At 44.4% G+C, this 24,281-nt stretch overlaps 1 protein-coding gene across 1 annotated transcript; it reads left to right on the forward strand.

The window, feature by feature from the left end:
* The first annotated feature begins 6 nt into the window (after positions 1-6).
* On the forward strand, positions 7-16,775 carry LOC121026552 (zinc finger protein 805-like). The gene is made up of 4 exons (XM_040469368.1): positions 7-44; positions 368-494; positions 5,298-5,393; positions 13,695-16,775. The coding sequence occupies exons 1-4, from the start codon at positions 9-11 to the stop codon at positions 15,329-15,331; spliced, it is 1,896 nt and encodes a 631-aa protein (XP_040325302.1). The 5' UTR covers positions 7-8; the 3' UTR covers positions 15,332-16,775.
* The last annotated feature ends 7,506 nt before the right edge of the window (positions 16,776-24,281 follow it).

A 24,281-nucleotide genomic window follows, 5' to 3' on the forward strand; every position in this document is an offset into this window, starting at 1 on the left:
CCCTCAGCATGGGGCAGGCAGCGAGCAGGACCAGTGAGGCTCAGGTACTGCCGTTGTCACCAATGCTGTTATTGTCATTATTCACTCATTCCTCTGACGTCCTGGGGCCCATGGTGTCTGCATCTCCCAGTCCACCCGTCACTTCCATTGTCTTGTGTGACCTTCCGGTGGCTCCCGTGGAGGAGGCTTCTCCCTTACACTGCTGTGTCCACCCCCACCTTGAGCCCGGCACGGAGCTTGGCGCTCACGAGGTTCTTGGCGATTCGAGCCTTGATCACTCTGTACCTTTATCAGGGATGTAGGGATGAGGCCCGATCCCATCCAACACCCCAACACCAACACGCTGCTACCTCTGTTTGACATCCAGGTGTCTGTGACCTTCGACGATGTGGCCGTGACTTTTACCCAGGAGGAGTGGGGGCAGCTGGACCCGGCCCAGAGGACCCTGTACCAGGAGGTGATGCTGGAAAACTGTGGACTTCTGGTGTCTCTGGGTAAGTGCTCCCCACTCCACCCTAGGGGAGAACCTGCCACCTCGTTGTCAGAGGACCTTCTGTCTCCAAGCGTGGCCCCCAGATTCCGCACTTCTGCGTCTTTGCCTGTTTCTGTTGTTTCTCTTCCTTACTCTGCTGCGGGGCTGTGTGGGGTGTCCTTGAAGCAGAAATGGCCACCTGAGCCCGAGCTCCTCTGGACCTCTCGCCCCAGTGCCCGGGACAGACTGGTCTCCATCTGAGGTCCTCATTTCACATTCCAGAGGGGGAGCTGACGGGCTGAGCCTGGTTGGCTCAAGTGTCCTCAGCAGGGCCAGCAGGGCAGGGAGTGATGGGAAGTTCTCCGGGAAGGGAGGGAGTCAGGCCCCCCGGAGGCCTTTGCCTTCAGCACCGACAGGTATTGTCGTAAATGAGGTGATCCCAGTGACGGGGCTTCTCTGTGCTCACGTGCCCTCGCGGTTGTCACTTGTTTCCAGGGCCGGGATCGTCTGCCGGGACGAGAGAGGCGGTTAGAGTAGTGCTTCTCGGCGGGTGGCAGTTTTGCCCCCAGGAGCCATTTGGCAACGTCTGCGGGCACTCTGGGTTGTCGCGCCTTGGGTGTGGGTGGAACTGGCATCTGGCGGTTAGAGTCCGGAGATGCTGGAGACCTCCTTCGATGGACACGACGGGCCCCTCAACAAGAATTATCCCGCCTGCAGAATCCAGGGTGCCCAGTTGAGAAACGCCAGCTTAGATGTTTCTCTGCTTGAGGTTAGTCACCACGAGGCCATTCGATCTGAGACCCCAGAGCTTAGGGGAAGACGTGCCGATTTTTGGAGAACTGGAGTTAGGTCTCAGTGAGAAGAGGCAAAAACAAAATTAGAGAAGTTTGATAGATTAAATATTTTGTAACAAAACGTTTACAAATAGAAAGTGCATTTTGGCCCTGCTGAGCTCTTCTCTCCCCTTCCGTGCTCTCCCTGAGCTCCCCCTGCTCTGGCTGTGCGGGGCGTCTGGTGCTTTCCTGCGCACACACCTGGCTCGGGCCTCAACTTGCTGTTGTGTCTGCCTGGTGAGTGTTCGTGGACATTTCAGCCTCTGAGGCGGTGACCCTTCTGTGCGCGGTCCCCGCCTCCTCGCCAGCAGTGTCCTGACCACCAGATCTTATGCAGGGCCCTCCCCCATCCCTGTCGCTTTCTCTCATCATCCCGGTTATGGCCTTCTAGGTTAGCGGTCTCAAGCAGGGACGATGTCGTCCCCGAGGGACACTGGGCAGTGTTTGTGGACATTTTGGTTGTCGCCCTGGGATGGGGCTGAGACAGGCACCTGGTGGGTAGAGACCTGGAGTGCTGCCAAACATTCTTGTAACGCGCAGGACAGTTTCCTCCCTGTCTTCCCTGCAAAGAAGTGTCTTGACCTGGGGTGCCTGAGTGGCTCAGTTGATTAAGTAGCCAACTCTTGGTTCCGACTCAGGTCATGATCTCGCAGTTCATGAGTTCAAGCCCCACATCGGGCTCTGCGCTGAGAGTGCAGAGCCTGTTTGGGATTCTTTCTCTCTCTCACTCTCCCTCCCTCCCTCCCTCCCTCTCTCATGTTCATGCTTTCTCTCTCAAAATAAATAAACTAAAAAAAAAAAAAATAAAGTATCTTGACCTAAATGTCCATTGGAGGTTGAAAACCCTGTGGTCACATGGTGCATGGACACTTCATCAGCTGACAATGAGGGACACCGTGACATAATCATTTCATGGAATGATTAATGCCTCCTGATTATTGTTGAAGAAAAATCTGGGTTCAGTGCTCAATCTTAATATCTTACCTGCAATTGTTGCTCATTTCCCTTTTCTTTTTTTTTTTATTTAAAAAAATTTTTTTTTCAACTTTTTTTATTTGTTTTTGGGACAGAGAGAGACAGAGCATGAGTAGGGGAGGGGCAGAGAGAGAGGGAGACACAGAATCGGAAACAGGCTCCAGGCTCTGAGCCATCAGCCCAGAGCCCGACGCGGGGCTCGAACCCACGGACCGTGAGATCGTGACCTGGCTGAAGTCGGACGCTTAACCGACTGCGCCACCCAGGCGCCCCAAACTCATTTCCCTTTTCAACAGAGTGAGCATGCAGCCTCGAGTAGGCAGCATGAGCTCACTGGGAATTAAGATGGTTTTGGTTTCATTGCTGCGTCTTCAGGGTGACCTGCCTTCAAGGCCAGTGACTCCGGTTTCCCACTTACTAGAGTGATACAGAGTCCCTTGTTGAAGGAATCTAAGCAAAATAAAAAGTGGGTCACTTTTAGGAAAAGTGAATAATAATAGTCACAGCCTGTTCAGGTCCTTGGAGCGCTGTCCCAGGCACTGTTCCTGCTTCACCCACACAATCTCATGGCATCGCAGTCCTCCGGAAGTCTTGGCCACTACAATGAGTCCCTCAGACAGCTTAATTTACTCAGTCTGGAACGAACTTCATTTTATGAAGCTGTTGTCTATTTTTTTTTTTAATTTCTTAAAATTTACATCCAAATTAGTTAGCATATAGTGCAACAATGATTTCAGGAGTAGATTCCTTAATGCCCCTTACCAATTTAGCCCATCTCCCCTCCCACAACCCCTCCAGTAGCCCTCAGTTTGTTCTCCATATTTATGAGTCTCTTATGTTTTTGCCCCCCTCCTTTTTTTTATATTATCTTTGCTTCCTTTCCCTTATGTTCATCTGTTGTGTGTCTTAAAGTCCTCATATGAGCGAAGTCATACGATATTTGTCTTTCTTTGACTAATTTCGCTTAGCATAATACCCTCCAGTTCCATCCACGTAGTTGCAAATGGCAAGATTTCATTCTTTTTGATAGCCGAGTAATACTCCATTTTGTGTGTGTGTGTGTGTGTGTGTGTGTGTGTGTGTGTGTGTGTGTGTATCACATCTTCTTTATCCATTAATCCATTGATGGACATTTGGGCTCTTTCCATACTTTGGCTATTGTTGATAGTGCTGCTATAAATATGGGGGTGCATGTGTACCTTCAAAACAACACACCTGGATCCCGTGGATAAATGCCTAGTAGTGCAATTGCTGGGTCATAGGGTAGTTCTATTTTTAGTTTTTTGAGGAACCGCCATACTGTTTTCCAGAGTGGCGGCACCAGTTTGCATTCCCACCAACAATGCAAAAGAGATCCTCTTTCTCTGCATCCTCGCCACATCTGTTGTTGCCTGAGTTGTTAATGTTAGTCATTCTGACAGTTGTGAGGTGGTGTCTCATGGTGGTTTTGATTTGTGTTTCCCTGATGATGAGTGATGTTGAGCATTTTTTCATGTGTCGGTTGGCCATCTGGATGTCTTCCTTGGAGAAGTTTCTATACATGTCTTTTGCCCATTTCTTGCCTGGATTATTTGTTTTTCGGATGTGGACTTTGGTAAGTTCTCTATAGATTTTGGATACTAACCCTTTATCTGTTATGTCATTTGCAAATATCTTCTCCCATTCTGTCAGTTGCCCTTTAGTTTTGCTGATTGTTTCCTTCGCTGTGCAGAAGCTTTTTATTTTGATGGGGTCCCAGTAGTTGATTTTTGAGCTGTTCTCCATTTTTTGTTGTTGTTGTTGTTGTTGTTGTTTTCTGTAGTAAAAATCCTTTTTGTGTTTAATGTCGATGACAGTGTATGATGTTTGATGTTTCTGTAAAGGTCATATGTAATAGTATCACTGCATAGGATTTTCAGTTTTATTATTTTTGAGTAGTTCATGTAATGTTGAAGTCTAGAGTCCCTGAGTCTGTCCTTCCCTTGGCCCCAGTTCTCTGAGGACGACCTCACCTCCACCCCCCACTTGGTCTGGGGCTGCTGGCCACACACAAGGGTGTTGCCGTTTCCTCCTTAGTGTCGTGTTTAGGAGACAAAGGCCCAGAACCAGACCCCTGATGTTCAATCCTAGCTCTGCCCCTTAAAGCTGTGGCTGCAGGCACATCACTGCACCTGGGTGTGCTCGCTGGTAACATGTATATACTTCCCCAGTTACTCATGTATGTACTTCCCCAGACTGTAACTTTTGAACAGAGCTCAGAACAATGCCTGGTGTGAGCAGGTGGTGTGCAGGTTAGCAGTTAAGAACCCCTCTGACAGTGTCATATCTCTCGTTGTGATCCTCATCATCCTCACACGGGGACTCAGCACTTCCGGAACGGTGTTGTGTAGCTTTGTGGTAAAACGGCATAGAGAGCGGATATGGCTGGACTTGGGTGTCCGTTTTGGCCCAGCCAATCACCAGGTCTGTGCGCTCTGGCAAATCCCATGATTTGCCTGAGCGTTAGTTTCTTCATCTACAAAGTGGTGCTGGTTGCAATTTGTACTTGCTGAGAATGCTGTGAGGAAATCCTGAGATAGAATCCTCATTTGGTCCGTGGCCTATAGGAAGAACAATACAAAACTTTGCTTAGGATTTAGAAAAAGACCTAGATCAATGAAGACAAATAGCTTGTTTTAAACGAATAAGTCAATATTTTAAATATGTCAGTTGTTTCAATTACTCGTAAATTTATTTCAGTTTTGAAATGACATAATGCATTTGAGATGCTTGACACAGCCCCTTATGATTATGTTTATCTGTGATTACACTTTATATTTTGACATTTATGATTAAACTCTATATATTGGTTTTTGACTTACTGTGAGGGAAAGAAATCTCCCTGGCAGTATGGCCTGCTTTTGGTTTCTGGGTTTGCATGTTAGCGTTTTGTGTGGATGGAAGGAGCTTTATTCTGAGGTCTTCTTTACAGACTAGATTGAGAGGTTTAATTTGTTTTCCCAAAAATCCCAGTGTCTTCTTTCTTTCTCCGTGACCAGGGTGTCCTGTCCCCAGACCGGAGCTCATCTGCCAGCTGGAGCGCGGGCAGGAGCCGTGGACGGCAAAGAGAGGCCTCTCCCAGAACACCTATCCAGGTAGGAGCCAGGATGCGGGCGCGCGGGAGACCCTGCAGGCTGGAGACCAGGAGGGGACCGCGGGCCCTGGTTCCCCGGGAAGCTTCTCGTTCTGGCCTCTCTGGTGGTTCGGAAGCCGGGGAACCCTTTGACCCAGAGTCCGCGTGCCCGGTCAGGGACCCGTAACGTCTCTCCCTCCGTCCACCTGCCAAGTTTCGGTGGCAGGTTGGGGACCGGACACGGCCTCAGAGAGCCGCTCAAGCCTCCCCCCGCCCTCAGTGCCTCTCTCTGGCCGGCGTCCCCAGGTCCTGTGCAGCCGTGTCCCGCCCAGTGCATCTCCCGACTCGGTTCCTTATGCCACCGCCTCCATCAGCCCCGCCTCCATGCTCCCTGCTCACTCCCATCATCTTCCCTGCAGGGGGCCCGCTGGCCTCCGCACCGCTCTCCACGTCTGCGTGGTGCCTCTGGTCGGCTCGGCTCCAGGTCCTGCCTGCGCTTCCCCCCGTGCTCAGACTCTGTTCCAGACGGCTAGCACTTCCCCAGCCACGGACGTGTCCCCTTGCGACCGCGGCGTTGACAGTGCATTGCGCCTCCTCCCCCGCTTGAGCCTTGACCCTTCCACACCCACTCGGGCTCTCGAGTCTGCAGCTGCGCCTTCCGTCCAGAGGAGGGGGTCTTGCCCTTGGCCCCGGGGCCGCTTCCTGAACCAGAGTCCAGAGCACCTTTTCAGGGGAATTATTTCCTCCTTCGTTTTGTTTGTTGTGTAAGGTAACTTCATCCTTTCTGTACTCTGTGTAAAAATAGACCCAAGCTCCTTACCGTTGAAGAAGGTCAGTAAGTTCCCCGCTCACTTGGCTCCCGTCCGCTCCCTGCGCGCTCACGTGCTCACTGCTCACACAGGCGCTCCCCGGAGTCGTCCCTGCAGAGGTCCTCCTGCCTGTGGTTACCGCATCTTTGATGTCTGCTGGAGTGAGGTTGATGGATTCCGGGCTATGCAACTTCCACGTTTTTCCTGGATAATTGCCAGTGTGTTCTAAAGGGCACTTCCACCGGGAACGCATGGAAGCTCCTTCCACCCATACCTTGCCCAGGACCCGATTCTCTAAGGCTCCTCAATTTTTGACACTCAGATGAGTGCAAAACTATGTCTCCTGTGGTCTCCACTTATTTCTCTTTCATTGCAGAGGAACTTTAGCACCTGATTATAGGATTATTGGTCAATCTATTTTTTTTGAAATGTCCTTTCATGATAAATACCTATTTTTCTATTAACTTGTTTGCATTTTCTTTTTGATTTTTAGGGTTTTTTTGTATAATTCTTATTTTATCCTTTTTATAAAACTTAACATTTTATCATTTTTAAATATACAGTGGTGGCATCAAGCACATTCATAACGTGGTGCAACATCACCACCTCTATCTCCAAAGCTCTTCGTTGTGTAAAATTGAAAGTCCTTCCCCATCACACAATAACCGCCCCCAATCTCTCTGCCCTAGCCCCCGGCAACCACAATTTTACTTTCTGTGTCTGATTTTGACTACTGTAGGTACTTCATATTAATGGAATGATACAGTGTGTGTGTGTCTTTATGACTGGTTTATTTCACTTAGCGTAATGTCCTCAAATCTCATCCATGTTGTAGCGTGTGTCAAAATTTCCTTCCTTTCTAAGGCTCGGTGACATTCCACATCCCACACTTTGCTTATCCATTTATCATTCGTTGGACACTTGGTGGCTTCCATATTTTAGTTATTGTGAATAATTCTGCTGTGACGTGGGTGTACAAGTATCTTTGAGAACCTGATTTTAATTCTTTTGGCAGATGTCAAGAAAAAATGCTGGATTGTCTCGTAATTCCACTGTTTAACTTTTTGAGGAGCTACCGTACCGTTTCCACAGAAACTATGTTATTTTACATTTCCACCAACATTGCCCAAGAGTTCCCATGGCCCTACGTGCTCCAGTATTTGTTATTCTGATTTTTTTGATCAAAAAAAATTTGATCAATTTTTTGATCAAAAAATTCTGATTTTTTGATAACCATTCTAATGAAGTCGAGATGATAACTTATTATAGTTTTGATTTGCATTTCTCTAATGATTAATGGTGTTGAACATCTTTTGTGGTTACTGACCGTGTGTGTATCTTCTTTGGGGAAATGTCTAGTTCAGGTCCTTTGCCCATTTCTGTCATTGGGATTTTTTTGTTTTTGAGTTTTAGTTCTCTGTATATTCTGGATATTAATCCCTTGTCAGATATATGATGAGCAAATATGTTCTCTCATTCTTTGGGTTATCTTGCTCTGTTGATAATATCTTGATGCAGTTTTTTAATTTTTATGAGCTCCAATTTGTTTCTTCTTTTGTTGCCTATGCCTTTGGTGTCATATCTAAGAAATCATTGCCAAATCTAGTGCCATGGAGGTTTTGCTCTATGTTCTCTAAGAATTTTATAGTTGTAGGTCTCACATTTAAGTCTCTGATCGATTTTGAGTTTATTTTTGTATATGATGTTAGATAAGGGTTCAATTTCATTCTTTGGCATGTAGATACTTAGTTTTCCAAGCACCATTTGTTGTAAACAGTGTCTTTTTCTCCATTGAATGGTTTTGACACCCTTAATCAAAAATGATTTGATGATATATACTAGAGTTCGTTACTGGGATCTTGATTCTGTTCTCTTGGTCTATGTCTGTCTTCATGCCAATACCATACTGTTTTGATTACTGTAGTTTTGTAGTAAGTTTTGAAATCAGGAATTTAGAGTCCTTCAGGTTTGTTCTTTTTCAAGATTGTTTTGGCTATTCAGGGTCCATTCTGATACTATATAGATGTTATGATGGATTTTTCTGTTTCTGCCAAAAATGCCTGGGATTTTGGTAGGGGTTGCATTGAATCTGTAGATCACTTTGGATTATATCAATATCTTTAAAAAAATTTTTTTTAATATTTATTTTTGAGAGAGAGAGGGAGACAGTGTGAGCAGGGGAGGGGAGAGAGGGAAACACAGAATCTAAAGTAGGTTCCAAGCTCTGAGTTGTCAGCACAGAACCTGACGTGAGACTCAAACCCATGGACTGTGAGATCATGACCTGAGCCAAGTCAGACACTTATATCCATATCTTAACAATACTAAGACTTCCAGTCCAAGAATATGGTATGCGTTTCCATTTATTTACATCTTTAATTCATTTTAGCAACATTTTGTAGTTTTCATTGTATCTCTTTTACTTTGTCGTTTAGATTAACTCCTAAGTATTTCATTCTTTTTGACGTGGTTGTAAGCAGGCCTTTTTTGTAATTTCGTTTTCAGATAGTTTATTATTAGTATATAAAAATGCAACTGATTTTTCTGTGTTGACTTTGTATCCTGCTACTTTGGTGAGCTCATTCTAACAGTTACTGTGTGTGGCATCTTTATAGTTTTCTACATATAAGATCATATTATTTGCAAACAAAGATAATTTTGCTTTTTCCTTTCCAATTTTGCTGCCTACGTTGAATAGAAGTGGTGATAGCGTACATCCTTGCCCTGTTCCTGATCTTAGTAGAGGAAAAGCTTTCAGTCTTTCACCAGTGTGTATCATGTTTACTAGGAGTCTTTCATTTATGACTTTCATTGTATTGAGAAAGTTTCCTTGTATTCCTAGTTTGTTGAGTGTTTTTATCATGAAAGGATGTTGAATTTGTCAAAGGCTTTTCAGCATTGAGATGATTGTGTGGGCTTTTCCCTTCATTATATTAATGTGGTGTATTCGCATTTATCAGTTTTCATATGTCAGATTGCTCTTGCATTACAGGAATAAACCCCACTTGGTCATGGTGTGCAGTCCTTTTCATATACTGAAGTTTGCTGATATTTTGTTGAGGAATTTTTGCATCATTGTTCATAAGGGATATTAGTTTGTAGTTTTCTTGTAATGTCTTTGGCTTTGGTGTCAGGGTACTAATGGCCTTAATGAGTTAAGAAGTGTTTCTTTCTCTTTAATATTTTCGAGGAGTTTGAGGATTGCTATTCATTCTTCTTTTAAAATGTTTGGTAGAATTCATCAGTGTAGCCATCAGGGCCAGGGTTTTTCTTTCTTGGTAGATTTTTTTTACTACTAATTCAGCCTCCTTACTGGTTATAGGTTTATTCAGATCTTATGTTTCTTCCTGATTTAGTCTTCATGGCTTTTGTGTTTCTAGGAACTTGTCCATTTCATGTAGGTTAAACAGTTTGTTGATGCACAGTTCATAGTACTCTCTTGGGCACCTCAGTGGCTCAGTCAGTTAAGCATCCGACTTTGGCTCAGGTCATGATCTCAAGGTTTGCGGGTTGAAGCTCCACATTGGGCTCTGTGCTGACAGCTCAGAACCTGGGGCCCACTTCAGATTCTCTATCTCCCTCTCTCTCTGCCCCTCCCATGCTCTCTTTGTGTCTCAAAAATAAATAAACATTAAAAAAAACTAAACATTTCTGCAGAATTGATAGTAGTGTCCCCACTTCCATTTCTGATTTAGTACTCTGAATCTTTTTTTTTCAGTAGCCGAAAGTTTGCCAATTTTGTTATCTTTTCAAAGAACCAACTTTTTGTTTCATGGATTTTCTCTATTTTCCTATTCCCTATATCAGTTCTCTTTAATCTTTACTATTTCCTTCCTTCCCCTAGCTGTGGTTTCAGTTTGTTCTTTTCCTACATCCTTAAGGTGTCTTTAGTTTGATTTGAGACCTCTTTTGCTATTTAGCATTTATAAGCTATCAATTTGTAAGCATTTATGGCTATAAATTTCCCAGTTAATGCTGCTTTCATTGCATCCCATAAGTTTTGATATGTTAAATTTTCATTTCCATTAGAAATGAGTCATAGTTTATGTGTTATCTTTTTAAACCTATTGAGACTTAGTTTGTGGCCTAACATGGTCTGTCCTGGAAAATGTTCCACGTACACTTGAGAAGACTGTGTATGCTATTGTTGTGGGGTAGAATATTCTGTATATGTCTGTTAGCTCTACTTAGCTTATTATGTTAAGTCCTCTATTTCCTTACTTCTAGTTTGGTTGTGCTATCCATTATTGAGACTGGGGTATTGAAGTTTCCATGTATTACCGTAGGATTGTCTCTTTCTTCCTTCATTGTGTCGCTTTTTGCTTCATACGTTTTGATGGTTTGACATTAAGTATATGTCTACAATTGTTAGAGCGTCTTGCTGTATTATACTTTTTATTAAAATGTAATGTCCTTTATTGTCTTTTGTAATCTTTTCTGATTTAAAGTCTATTTTGTTTGATAATAATATAGCCACTTCTGCTTGCTTTTGGTTTGTATTTCCATGTAATATCGTTTTCCGTTCTTTCACTTTTAATCTATTTGTGTCTTTAGATCTAAAGTAAGTCTCTTGTAGACACATATACTTGGATCACGTGTTTTATCAATTCTGCCAATCTCTGTTTTTTATTATTATTTAAAAACTTTTTTAAATGTTTAATTTTTTTGAGAGAGTGCATGAGTGCGGAAGGGGTAGAGTGGGGGGGACAGAGGATCTGAAGCAAGCTCTGCCCTGACAGCAGCGAGCCTGATGTGGGGCACAGACTCACAAACTGTGAGATCATGACCTGAGTTGAAGTTGGACGCTCAACTGACTGAGCCACCCAGGCACCCCCAATCTCTGTTTTTTAATTGGAGAGTTTAATGCATTTACATTTAAAGTAATTACTAATACAGAGAGACTTCTGTCATTTTGATATTGGCTTTTTATATGCATTATAGATTTTTTTTTTGTTTCTCATTACTGTCTTCTCTTGTGTTCAGTTGACTTTCTGTAGTGAAATGTTTAAATTCCTTTCTCATTTCCTTTGTGTATATTATCCCTAGCTGATTATTTGTGGTTTCCATGGGGATTACATTTAATATCTTAAATTTATAACACTAATTTGATTTTATATCAGGAGAAGAAGTTCTCCTTTACAGTTCTGTTCTCACCTCTTTTAGTTGGTCATGTTACCACATTACGTCTTTATATATTGTATGCCCTCAATCTTAATAACTCTTTTAAACCCATTAGTCTCTTGAATTATGTAGGAAACTAAATGTGGAGTTATAAACTGAAGTTATAGTAACACTACCTTTTAGATTAATACAGTTTTTTTAAACTAGTCTCCTAAATCATGTAAAAAACAAAAAGTGTAGTTATAAACCCTTGTTAAAATAATAGTAGCTTTTATAATTGTTCGTATATTTACCTTTATTGAGATCTTTATTTTTTTAATTTTTTTTTTCAACGTTTATTTATTTTTGGGACAGAGAGAGACAGAGCATGAATGGGGGAGGGGCAGAGAGAGAGGGAGACACAGAATCGGAAACAGGCTCCAGGCTCTGAGCCATCAGCCCAGAGCCCGACGCGGGGCTCGAACCCACGGACCGCGAGATCGTGACCTGGCTGAAGTCGGACGCCTAACCGACTGCGCCACCCAGGCGCCCCGAGATCTTTATTTTTTAATATGGCTTTGAATTGCTGTCTAGTATCCTTTCGTTTCTTTTTTTTTTTTTTTTAACGTTTATTTATTTTTGAGACGGGGAGAGACAGCATGAACAGGGGAGGATCAGAGAGAGAGGGAGACACACAGAATTTGAAACAGGCTCCAGGCTCTGAGCTGTCAGCACAGAGCCTGATGCGGGGCTTGAACTCACGGACCGCGGGATCATGACCTGAGCCGAAGTCATATGCTTAACCGACTGAGCCACCCAGGCGCCCCGTAGTGTCCTTTCATTTCACCCTGTAGGATTTCCTTGAGAATTTCTTGCAAGACAGATCTGGTGATAACAGACTTTCTCAGATTTTATATATGGGAATGACTTAATTTCTTTCATCACTGTTAAGAGTTTTGCCAGATATATGATTTTTTTTTAAGTTCATTTATTCATTTCGAGAGAGAGGGAGAGCAGGGAAAGGTCAGAGGGAGAGAAGGAGAATGAGCATTCCCAAGTAGGCTTCATGAGATCATGACCTGAGCTGAAATCAAGAGTCGGTTGCTTAACTGACTGAGCCATACAGGTGCCCCTGGGTATAGGATTCTCGGTTGACAGATTTTTTTCTGTTTTCTGGCCTCCCGAGTTTCTGATGAGAACTCTGCTGATAATCTTATTGAGAATTTCTTGTATGTGACGAGTTTCTTCAAGCTTGCTATCAAGATACTCTGTCTTTGGCTTTCACAAGTTTGATTATAAGTTTTATTGGTGTGAGTCTATTTTAGTTCATTTTTCTTGGAGTGCATTGATCTTTTTGGATATTTAAATTGATGTCTTTCATCAAATTTGGGACATTTTCAGCCATTTATTCAAATATTTTCTTTCACTATTTTCTGGGAATCCCACAGTGAGTGTATTGGTTCCCTTAGTGGTTTATCACAGTTCCATTAGGGTATTTTCACTTTTCTTAAATGTTTTTCTTTTTTTTTTTCTGTGTTTGGACATAATTTCCATTGTCCTGTATGCTGATTCTTTCTTCATCCTGCTGTAATCTTCCTTTGAATCCCTGTAGTGAAGTTTTCATTTCAGTTATTGTACATTTTGGTTTCTATTTAGGTTTCTTGCTCTTTGCTGATACTTCCATTTTGTTTATATATGGTTTTCTTGACTTTCTCTGTATCTTACTTTAGCTCTTTGAGCTTCTTTAACATAGTTGTTGTAAATCCTGTCCAGTCCATCTGCATCAGGTGTATTTTAGGACCAGTTTTGGGAGGGGTTCCAAACATGAGCTACTATGTCCTCGGGGACTTGTTACCCTTCTGGCATTGACGTAGGGCAATACATGCATGAAGTATTGGCAGCCTAGGAATTTCACTTGGCTTGAGGGTCCAGAGTTTTATTCACTGCCATTACATAAACATAATTGATTGGATCATTTCCTACCTGACTCCTGCCCCTCCCCATCTCTTTCCAGAGGCCTAGTTGCTATCTTCTAGCCCAAAACACAAATCCTCTAATTACATGGTTGGACTTTTCTCGTGTGGTCAAGCATTGCCCTGAATCATCTCTTAAGCGAACTATCTGAGGTCCTATATAAGTTATCCATTTGCATAAATATCCAATCTGGAATTGACTGTGTCTCCCCTCCAGCACTTTGTCTTCTAATCTAGCCACTCCCCTGGGTCTCTCTCCCTTTCATGGTGTCAACAGTCCGAGGACCAGGAAAGAAATTGTTATCCTGGGATTCAGAGGTGGCAAGACACAGAGACACTATTTTCATCTTCATTTTTTTTCTGTTCATTTCACTGAAATGCTCGTTTTTCTCCTGTATTGGCATTACCAACAGACCTATTTGTGTATTGGATTTCTTTCAGGTGACAAAGGAAAACCCAAGGCCACAGTATCTGCCATTGGTGAGCTAGCCCTGTCTGAGGGCATCCCCGTCCAAGAACAACTAATACAAGGAGTTGCAGGAGACTCCCAGAAGCGCCAAACCAAGGATCAGGATGGGTCATTGGAAATGCAAGAAGGACATTTGAGACCAGAGATAGATCCCCAGAAGGAGAAACTCCCTGGGAAATCAAGCTCTGAAGATGGCAACGTAGGGACAGCTGATAATGTGTGTTCAAGAATTGTACAGGAGCCAGTCCCTCTGCGAGGTGCTGTCCATGACCATGACTCGTGTGGATCAGGTAAAGATCCCATGATTCAAGAAGAAGAAAATATCTTTAAATGCAACGAATGTGGGAAAATTTTTAACAAGAAACGCCTCCTTGCTCGACACGAGAGAATTCACTCTGGAGTGAAGCCCTATGAATGCACTGAGTGTGGGAAAACCTTTAGTAAAAGCACTTACCTCCTCCAGCACCACATGGTCCACACCGGGGAGAAGCCCTATAAGTGCATGGAGTGCGGGAAGGCCTTCAACCGCAAGTCACACCTTACACAGCACCAGCGGATTCACAGCGGGGAGAAGCCTTATAAGTGCAACGAGTGTGGAAAGGCCTTCACCCACCGCTCCACTTTTGTCTTGCATAACAGGAGCCACACTGGAGAGAAACCCTTTGTGTGCAAAGAGTGTGGAAAAGCCTTCCGAGATAGGCCAGGTTTCATACGTCACTACATAATCCACAGTGGCGAGAATCCCTACGAATGCTTCGAGTGTGGCAAGGTCTTCAAACACAGGTCCTACCTCATGTGGCACCAGCAGACTCACACTGGGGAGAAGCCCTACGAGTGCAGCGAGTGCGGGAAGGCCTTCTGTGAGAGCGCGGCCCTCATTCATCACTACGTCATCCACACGGGGGAGAAGCCCTTCGAGTGCCTGGAGTGCGGGAAGGCCTTCAACCACAGGTCCTACCTCAAGAGGCACCAGAGGATCCACACCGGGGAGAAGCCTTTCGTGTGCACTGAGTGTGGAAGGGCCTTCACCCACTGCTCCACTTTCATCTTGCACAAAAGGGCCCACACTGGAGAAAAACCTTTTGAGTGCAAAGAATGTGGGAAAGCCTTTAGCACTAGGAAGGACCTCATCCGACACTTCAGCATCCACACCGGGGAGAAGCCCTTCGAGTGCTCTGAGTGTGGGAAGGCCTTCAACCGCCGCTCGGGGCTCACGAGGCACCAGCGGATTCACAGTGGAGAGAAGCCCTATGAGTGCATGGAGTGTGGGAAATCCTTCTGCTGGAGCACAAACCTCATCAGGCACGCCATCATCCACACCGGGGAGAAACCCTATAAGTGCAGCGAGTGTGGAAAGGCCTTCAGTCGCAGCTCCTCCCTCACTCAGCATCAGAGGATTCATACTGGGAGACACCCCGTCAGGGGCAGCGCAACAGAAGTGGGGAGACCCTTCACGAGCGGGCAGTCCTCGGTCACCCTGCGAGAACTCCTTCTGGGGAAAGACTTCTTGAATGTAACCACCGAGGAAAACCTTTTGCCAGAGAAAACATCTACCATGGCATCTGATCGAACATACCAAAGAGAGACCCCCCAGGTATCTTCGCTGTGAGAAAATCCTCCATCCCAGGCCATCAGGAGTCGTGTAGAGATGCAGTTAGAGATTGACCCGGCCCAGAGCCTTACTGTGCATCTGAGAGTTCATCCAGGAGAGACCGGTGTTGATTATGCAGGAAGTAAAATGTTCAGCTACTTTTTTCTTAGTTTACACTGCAGCGTTATCTCAGGAATTTTTATAAAAAGAAGGTGGAGATTAGAAGGGCAAATGAAATGAAAAGTTTGTGAGACTTCTCTGTCAAGCTTTGTCAAGCACTTTGTCATGGATTCCTTTGTTTACTTGGGGCGGGGGGGTGTTTCAGAGGCCCCGGGCCTTGACCCTCTATGTGTCTTGTATACACATTCATTACTGTTCACTGGCAGGAGAGTTAGACAGATGAGAGGGCAGGTATTCAAAGCGGTAAATACACACACAAGAGTGGGCACATCGTCTTGCACCAGTTAAGACGTTAAGACCTAACAGTTTTAGAAAACGAACTTTTTTATTTGGTTTTAAACCCCAAACACCCAGACTTTTTCTTGATCCCATCTATTTACTTAGTTTCCGTAGCTATACGGTAAACCTCAAAATTAGGTAAAAGTGATTTCTATTACTTAAATTGATTTAGTTTTCCTAGTTCCTTTGACTTTTCATATAAATCTTAGGGTGCAGAAAATCGTGTTTGCATTTTATAGGAATTGGTTTGTAGATCTGTTTGTTGAAAAGCAGCATCATGAACATCGTACATCCTATGATACTTCATTTGTTTAATTCTTGGTATTTCATTACCGTTTTATAATTTTCAATACAGGCTCTGTATATTTTTGTTAAGATTTGTAACTAGGTGTTTTGTTTTTTGAGTGTAAATGGCGTTGATTTTTACACTTTGATTTTCCATATGATCTTCAGTAGTATGCAGAATGATCATTGATTTGGGGGATGATATTTTGGTAACCTGCACCCTTGGTGAACTCACATTATTTCTAGCCATTTCTCTGGGTAGAATCCTTAGGATTTTCTGCAAAGGTGCATCAGCTGCAGATAGAGTTTTATTTCTTCCTTCCCATCTGTTTATCTATGACTTTATTTTCTTACTGCTCTAGGTGTACTTCCAATGTGATATCAGATAGGAGTAGTAAGAAAGGATGCCCTTGACTGATTCCTCAAATGAGGCGGGAAACTTTCAGTTTTTCATCAAATACAATGTTAAAAGTTCTTTTTGGAATTTTCTTATCAAGTTTAGAAAATTTCCATCTATTCCTAATTTACTGAGTTTTTTTTTTTTAATTATGAATAAGCGTTGGATTTTGCCAAATTCTTTGCCTCCATCAATTGATGTGATTATCTGATTTTTCTTTTATAGTTTATGGATATATTGTGTATTAACTGATTAGTTTTGAATATTGAACCAGTCTTGCATCCTTGGAATAAATCCCACTTGGTTGTGGAGTATAATTTTTTTTTACGTATTATGTATTGAAACATTCCATTTGATTATATTTTGTTGAGGAAATTTTCCTCTAATTTCTTGAATTCAGAATAATTTTTATATTGGATACATTGGATAGTTTTAAGATTGGCATTTTCAAGGAATTGTTCCGTTTTATCTAAATTTTCTAACTTGTAGACTTGTAGTATTTCCTTATTACCATTTTAATGGCAGCAAGATCTATACTTCTGTCCCATTTGATACCTGATTTTGGAAATAGGTCCACTCTCTATCTTTGTCCATCTTCTTAGGTATTTATCACTTTTATTGATCATTTTGAAGAACCATCACTTAATTTCATTTGTTTCTGTTGTTCATATAATTTCACTAACATCTGATCTTTATTATATCCTTTCTTCTACTTGCTTTGGTTGTCTTTTGCTCCTCATTTCTTTTCTGATTTAAGCACTTAGTACTATAAGGTTCCCTTATAGCAGTGTGACAGCTTCATCCCACAAGTGTTTTTTTTTTAGTTTATTTTTTAGTTTATTTATTTATTTTGTGTGAGGGAGAGAGAATGCGCATATGTGTGCCCAGGAGAGGGGCAGAGAGAGAGGGAGAGAGAGAGAGAGCGAGCGAGAGCATTCCAATTCTGCTGTCAGTGCAGAGCCCAATGTGGGGCTTGAACTCACCAACCATGAGATTATGACCTGAGCTGAAATCAAGAGTTGGATGCTTAACTGACTGAGCTGCCCAGGCATCCCCCACCGCAGCTAATTTTAATTCCAGTTTATTCAGCTCCTTAAGAGACTACTGGGTTCATGGATTATTGTTTAGTTTTCTAGTAGAGTATTTTCTTTATCTTTTGTTATTGGATTTCTAGTTTGTTTCACATTTGGCCTGTTTAAATTTGTTGTGTGTTTATGACCCAGTCTGTCTTCTTGAATGTTCTAAAAGGCCGCTTGAAAAGAATGTGTTCTGTCATTGGGTGGAATTTCTGTGAATGCCTGCACAATCCTCTTGGTTGGTAGTAGTATTCAAATTTTCTGTATCCTTACTGACCTTCTGTTTAGTGTTTCTGCCAGTTGCACAGAGAGGATGGTGAAGTCCTAAAGCATTATTGTCTGTTCATCTTTAAATTCTATTATTTTCTGCTTCAGGTATTTTAAAGCTCTTTTGTTTGGTGCATTCACATTTAGTATTGATATGTTATCTTGGTTATTGACCCTTTCATTATTTAATGTCCCTTTTTGCCCATGTTCATTTTCTTGACTTTGAAGCATACTTCAGTAATATTAATATAGTCCCTACTGCATGTTTTTTTTTAATGTTTATTTTTAAGAGAGAGTGGGGAAGGGGCAGAAAGAAGACAGAGGATCCCAGGCAGGCTCTGCACTGACAGCGGAGAGGCCAACACAGGGAACTCACGAACCTTGAGATCATGACCTGAGCCGAAGTCAGACAACTGAGCCCACCAGGCGTTCCTCCCTGTTGCATGTTTCGATTAATGTTTGCATGGTTTATATTTTTCCATAGTTTTATTTTGAACCTTATCTGTGTCACTACATTTGAAAGAAGTTTCTTATAACAGCATATAGTTGGGTCATGCTTTTTTATCCCTTCTACTTTCTGTCTTTTAATTGGTAGAGTCACATCACTTAAATTGAAAGTAATTACTGGTGTGTTAGGGCTTAAGTGTTCCATTTTTTTATTTTTTGCTGTGTTCCCTTCACATTGTTTCTCGTTTTCTGGTTGTTTTTGTTATTTTCTTGTTCTGTTTTGTGTTGTTTTGCATTCCTGTGGGTTACTCCCAACAATTTTTAGAATTCCATTTGATATACGTATGATGTTTTGAGTGTTGTCTTAATTTTTGTACTGTAGGCATTGTATATACATAACTTCTCAGTCTGATATTATCAGCATTTTAAGCACTTTGATGTATAGAAACCTTAATTCCATTAGGTTCCTTTGCATTTTCCATTTTAAATCTAATTAAGTATTTCCCTTCTTACACCAAGCACTATGTTGGATGTTGTAATTTATGCCTCAGCTGTCAAACATTTTTTTAAACAAAACTCATGAAAAGAGTGGTCTGTTTGTCTCTACTTTTACTCATTCCATCTCCATTGTTCTTTCTCCTTTCTTGAAGTTCCAGACCTTATGTTAACATTTGCCTTCTGTTTGGTAAAGTTCCTGTAGTCTTTCTTCTGGGGTAGGTGTGCTGTTGACAAATGATTTTGGTTTCCTTCATCTAAAAGTGTTTCTCTGTCCCCTTCATTCCTGAAGGATGTTCTCATGGGATAAAAGATTTGAGGTTTATGGTTCTTTTAGTACACGAAAAACATATACCTCTTTTGTGTCCTCCATGGTTTCAGATGAGAAACCTACTTACTGCCGTTCAACCCATCGTTGCCCTGTCTGTAGTTTTTCCTTTCCGTGAAGGGTGTTTTTATCTATAGTATTTGTAAGTTTGATTACAATGTGTCCTGGCACAGAATTCTTGGAGTTTTCCTGTTTGCTATTTGTTTAACTTTTTAAAGACCTACGTCTTTTGCCAAATCTGGGGATTCAGTAATTATGTTCTCAAATAGTTTTTCAGTCCTACTCTTTCTCATCTCATTCAGGGACTCGAATTAAATGAGTTCCTCAGATTTTTTTGTTTATCTAGTCTGTATTCTCTCTGTTACTCAGATTTATCAGTTTCTGTTGATCTTTGAGCTCACTGATTGTTGTGTCTCTCATCTCATCTCCTGCTGAGCTTACTCAGTGAGTTATCGCTTTGGCTTTGTGGTGTTGGGGTTTTGGGGTTGTTTTGTGTTTTTCCAGTTTAATTTCTACTGGCTCCTTTTTTACGTTTTCTAATTCCTTGCCTAGTTTATAATACCAAAGAAGGACTCTTAGAAATAAAACAGACAAAACTGTGTAGTCCAAAGTCCTGGTACTCTGGTGGCTTATCTTGGTATTGGAATAAAAAGCCTAAAGTATCTAGAGAAATGGAAGTCCTGTTATCCACAGATATTTCTAAAAATGGATCTTAAAACTGAAGATCTGCAGATTATTCAGGGTTATAGTCTCCAAGATTCATGTGTAAAATTTCCCAGCTCTGTAAGCCTTGTTAGATAGAGCCCCAGAGGAGAAGGGGTCCCTCCTCTCCAGGGGTCACTCTTGCTCTTCATGGTTGGACACATCCCCCTATCCCCAGCTTGTCTAGGACCTGTTCGAATTTAGACCCTCACCGCTTGGTCTTTAACTTCTCCCTCTTAATCCCTTTCTATCCTCTTAATCCATGCCTGTGTTCCAGTCTCTAGTCTCATCCTCCCCCACACACACTTCCTGCCCCACTAAACACTGGCCTCCACCACTGGCACCTGACTGAAGCAAGTCTCACAGAGTTCCCTCTTGTGCTCCCACGCTTCCCCCCGCCCCCAGTCTGTTATTGGGCCTTTTACTGCTGCCCACCTCTTTGACTTGAAGGCACTTTCCTGGTTTCTGTGACTTCCTGCCCTTCTTCAGAGGCCCTTTGTCTTCTTCCGTCTATTAAACAGTTGTGCTTCTCAGGATCCGTGCGTCGCCATTGCTTTCTCACTTGTGAGGGGATCCCTGAGTGAGTTAACCCCCCGCCCCCGAGGCATTTTACTCTCAGTGATCACAGAGTTCCCCCACGTCCTTGTCTCCAGGTTGAATGTTTCTCTCTGGTCATCGTTCCACACCTTGTCGGTATTCCTACCTACTGAGCCTGTGTGCGTGTGTCACGCGGCCGTGACCGTCACCACGAGGATGCACCCATAATGATCCTGACGGCAAGCAGACATGGTGTGTTCCCGTGTATCAGTCATCGTTTGCAGTGTTTGACACACAGCAACTCTTAGCCTTTGCAACAGTTCCGTGGTAGGTGACGTTCTCCCCATTTTACAGATCAGAAAACTGAGGCACAGAAGGGTTAAAACATCTGCCCAAGGCTTCACAGTTGATCAGGAAGTGCGGGACTGGGGATTGGAGCCAGGTGGGCTGGCTGCAGAAGCCATGCCCTGAGCACCTCGCCACCTCCCATAGGCCAGTCTGTGCACCACTGCGCCATAGAGCAGGCCATTACCGTTTGTCTGCAAGTTACCTTCTCATGTGACAGTACAGGAGACAAACCACACTCACTTTTTAACGGCTGTATAATCTGTGGCAACTGTACGGAGAGTACAGACGAGGGGTTTGAGGTGGCGCAGAGGTAGACAACGGCTAAGGCAGGGGTTGGGGTTTGGGGTTGTGTGTGTGAGGTGCCCCACATCTCCCTGAAGGTCACTGTCGTCTGCCTTCTTACCCACGTCAGACACCTTGCAGCCATTTTGTTCATTTCTCCTTTTTCTCCCCCTTACAGACCCTCAGTATATGTGTGTCTTCTAGTTCGGGTCCCTCTCAGAGTGCTCACACAGAGCTGTTTATGCGGGGGGACACAGTGTGTGGCATGTGGCTCTTGAAGAGAATCTGCACAGGCCTGTATGGCCAGATGGTTAAGGGCATCAGGACCATCCTGTTTCAGTGTTTTGCTAGCAAGACTCACAGGACTCCACATTTTGTCATACTCGGGGGCAGGCTGTGATTGATCACAGGGAACGCAGTCGAGGAGAGGCACCAGGAATGGAGAAAGCCAGAGGCCATCAGAGACAAGCTTCAAGAGTCCTGTTTCTGGGAACGCACACGGGACACATTTAACTTAAGCTCCGTTAAGGAGTTAAGACCATGATTTTAAAAGTTTACTAGGGGACGCCTGGGTGGCTCCGTTGGTTAACCATCCAACCCTTGATTTCGGTCAGGTCATGATTTCCCGATTCCTGAGTTCAGGCCCCACACTGGGCTCTGCACTGACAGCACAGACTGCTTGGGATTCTCTCCCTCTCTCTGTCCTACCCCCACTTGCTCGCTCTCTCAAAATAAGTAAATAAACACATTTTAAACAATTCTAGGGAAGTTCATCAGAGACCCTTGGTCTTTTGGAGAGAGAATATGTATGTGCAAAAGCACACACCAAGTTCTAGATTTCCAGAAGGATAGCAGGTTCAGTGTGAGCCACATTGTTTACACAAGAAACTTAGGCACTCTGAGCCATTCGTTCCTGGAAGTGGTGGGAAACCTGCCATCATCCGAGGTCACAAACCCCGGCCAAGGGCAAACCCTGCAAGCTCAAAGGATGGGAGTTCCCAGGCCTGCTGTGTAACTTCCTTACAGTGACTGAAAGGTACTAAAATGCTGGTTAAATTTCTGTACATAAAGCAAATACAGTTACTTCAAGAGTCACAACTTTGAAGGCTTATATAAGCAGAACCACTGTAACCAAAAAAAATCACCAAGTCACAGTAGAACTTAGAAACTAGCCAGGATTTGGGGCGCCTGGGTGGCTCAGTTGGTTAAGCATCCGACTTCGGCCCAGGTCATGATCTCACGGTTCGTGGGTTCGAGCCCCGCATCAGGCTCTGTGCTGACAGCTCGGAGCCTGGAGCCCTCTTCGGATTCTGTGTCTCCCTCTCTCTCTGCCCCTCCCCTGCTCGTGCTCTGTCTCTGCCTCTCAAAAATGAATAAACGTTAAAAAAAAAAAAAGAAACTAGCCAGGATTTAATTTAGTGATGACCAGGTTCAGAGATGCTGGTGAGAAAGGACTTTGCTTCTTCCAAACACTGGTGTTTTGTGTGTGTGTATGCGTACATGTACACATCACTTAGGACTCTCTCCACATGTATGTATATACCTAATAGAGGTACGTGTTATTACCTATACGTGTGTGTCAGGATATATGCCTTCCAGTGGTCTGAGTTGCAAATGTACCACTTACTTAACTTTATAAAAATGTGAGGGCCAGATTGACATGGTGTGTTTCTGCAGTACACATCAACAGTTTTTAATCTCTTTATTCCTGCTGTTCATACCTCTGGCTTCAACAAACAGAAAACTAAGCGCATCATTCAGTGCACTTAACTTGAAATTAGTGGCTTCGTCAAGGTGACGTATGTGTCCGTGTGAGTGGGAGGCGGTGGGAGCCTCAGGCTCCAGCTGGGAGGGCGCCCTACAGGCGTGATGCTGGAGACCTTGGGAAGCTGGCCTCGGGGGGCGTGTGCGGCTCCCTCTGTTCTCACAGGCGGCCTTTCCTGTCTCCGCCGTGGGATGCGGGGCGGGGGTGCCTCTGGAACGCTCCACGATGTCACCCTTGAGTTGTGAGGGCTAACGACCTGCTTGCTCACAGGTGGGTTACACGTGTCACAACTGAAGGGTCTGCGCTAGACTGTAGACGGGCGAGTCGTTTTGTCCTCTTGGAGCGGAGTCCAGAGCCTGGGCCCTCTAGTAGGACTGCCTGCTGCGCCTCCTGACCTCGCTCTTAGCGCTGGGTGACTAGTTTCGAGTCCCTATTTATTCCGCTTCCGTTTCTGGTATCTGTGTGTCAAGCGCGTGTCTGCGCTGTGAAGTTTTCCCGCCGGGGAGCTCGTGGCTCTGCGATCCGCTGCCTGCTGCCTGCTCCCTGCAGACGTCACCTGACACACCGGCTCCTGCTTTTCCAGCTGGGCCCACCTGTGTCCTCGGCGATCCGTTGTCCACACTGACGCCAGAGATCCGGCTCCGATTTGGTCACGGGCTGCTCACCCGCCCCCTCCCCCTGAAACGTTCCACACTCCCCTCCACTCCTGGGGTAAACCCCGAATCCTTCACGTGGCCCATCCACGGGGCCTTCCCTGGTGGGGGACGGGCCTCATTTACTACCTCTTGCACGACGCTGGCCTCTTTTCACTCCCTGTCTCCCTTCACTCCTCCGCCTGCCATGGGCTCTTCCTCCCCACTTTGCCCAGCGAGGGCACGCTTATCCCTCACCTCTCATCTCAAATAGCATTTCCTCGGCGAGCCTTGACCGGAACGTGCTTCTAGATCATGGCACGGGTCCATACTGTTCTCTGCTCTCCAGAGCCACCTTCAGGCTTGATGGTGTGCTAGGAGGATGTGCTTCACTCAGAACAGCTGTAACACGGTTCCTGCCTGTGACAGCGCGGGACACAGGCCAAGGTCACTAAAGGGTAAGGTCCAGGGAGACTGAGCACCAGCGTTCAGGTGTCCCGTCCCGGCACAGTCACACAAGGCTTAATTCTTTCGGCAAAGGTGTGACAGTATGTTCAGGCATCGCCAATGAGGGAAGCTCACCGAAGCTTTAATGCCGGGGTTTCTTACTGAGGCACGCCGCACCTTCGCGACTGACCGTGGGTACTCCGGGGGTCTGCAGAAGGCAGAGATACAGTGTGTCCCAGAGCCTCAGGCCTACAAAAGCCACCATTCCCCGTGAGTCGCACCGTCCGCGTCCATCATCTGGTCAAACGGATGCAGCGAGCGGGGCCTGCAGATTCAGGCGTAAGATCACTTCCCAGGCCAGATGTTAAGCACTTAGATTGTCTTCCCAGAGCTGGTCAGGGGCCGGTCCTCTGGGATGTGTAGCACTTGAGCAGCCAAAGCCTGTTCAGTTGGCGCATTTCTGCTCAGTCCGCCCTGCTGGCCCCTGGCCTAGGCTCTGTG

Source organism: Herpailurus yagouaroundi, unplaced genomic scaffold, assembly GCF_014898765.1.
Source record: "Herpailurus yagouaroundi ecotype Mexico unplaced genomic scaffold, PumYag 133400, whole genome shotgun sequence".
Lineage (NCBI taxonomy): Eukaryota > Metazoa > Chordata > Mammalia > Carnivora > Felidae > Herpailurus > Herpailurus yagouaroundi.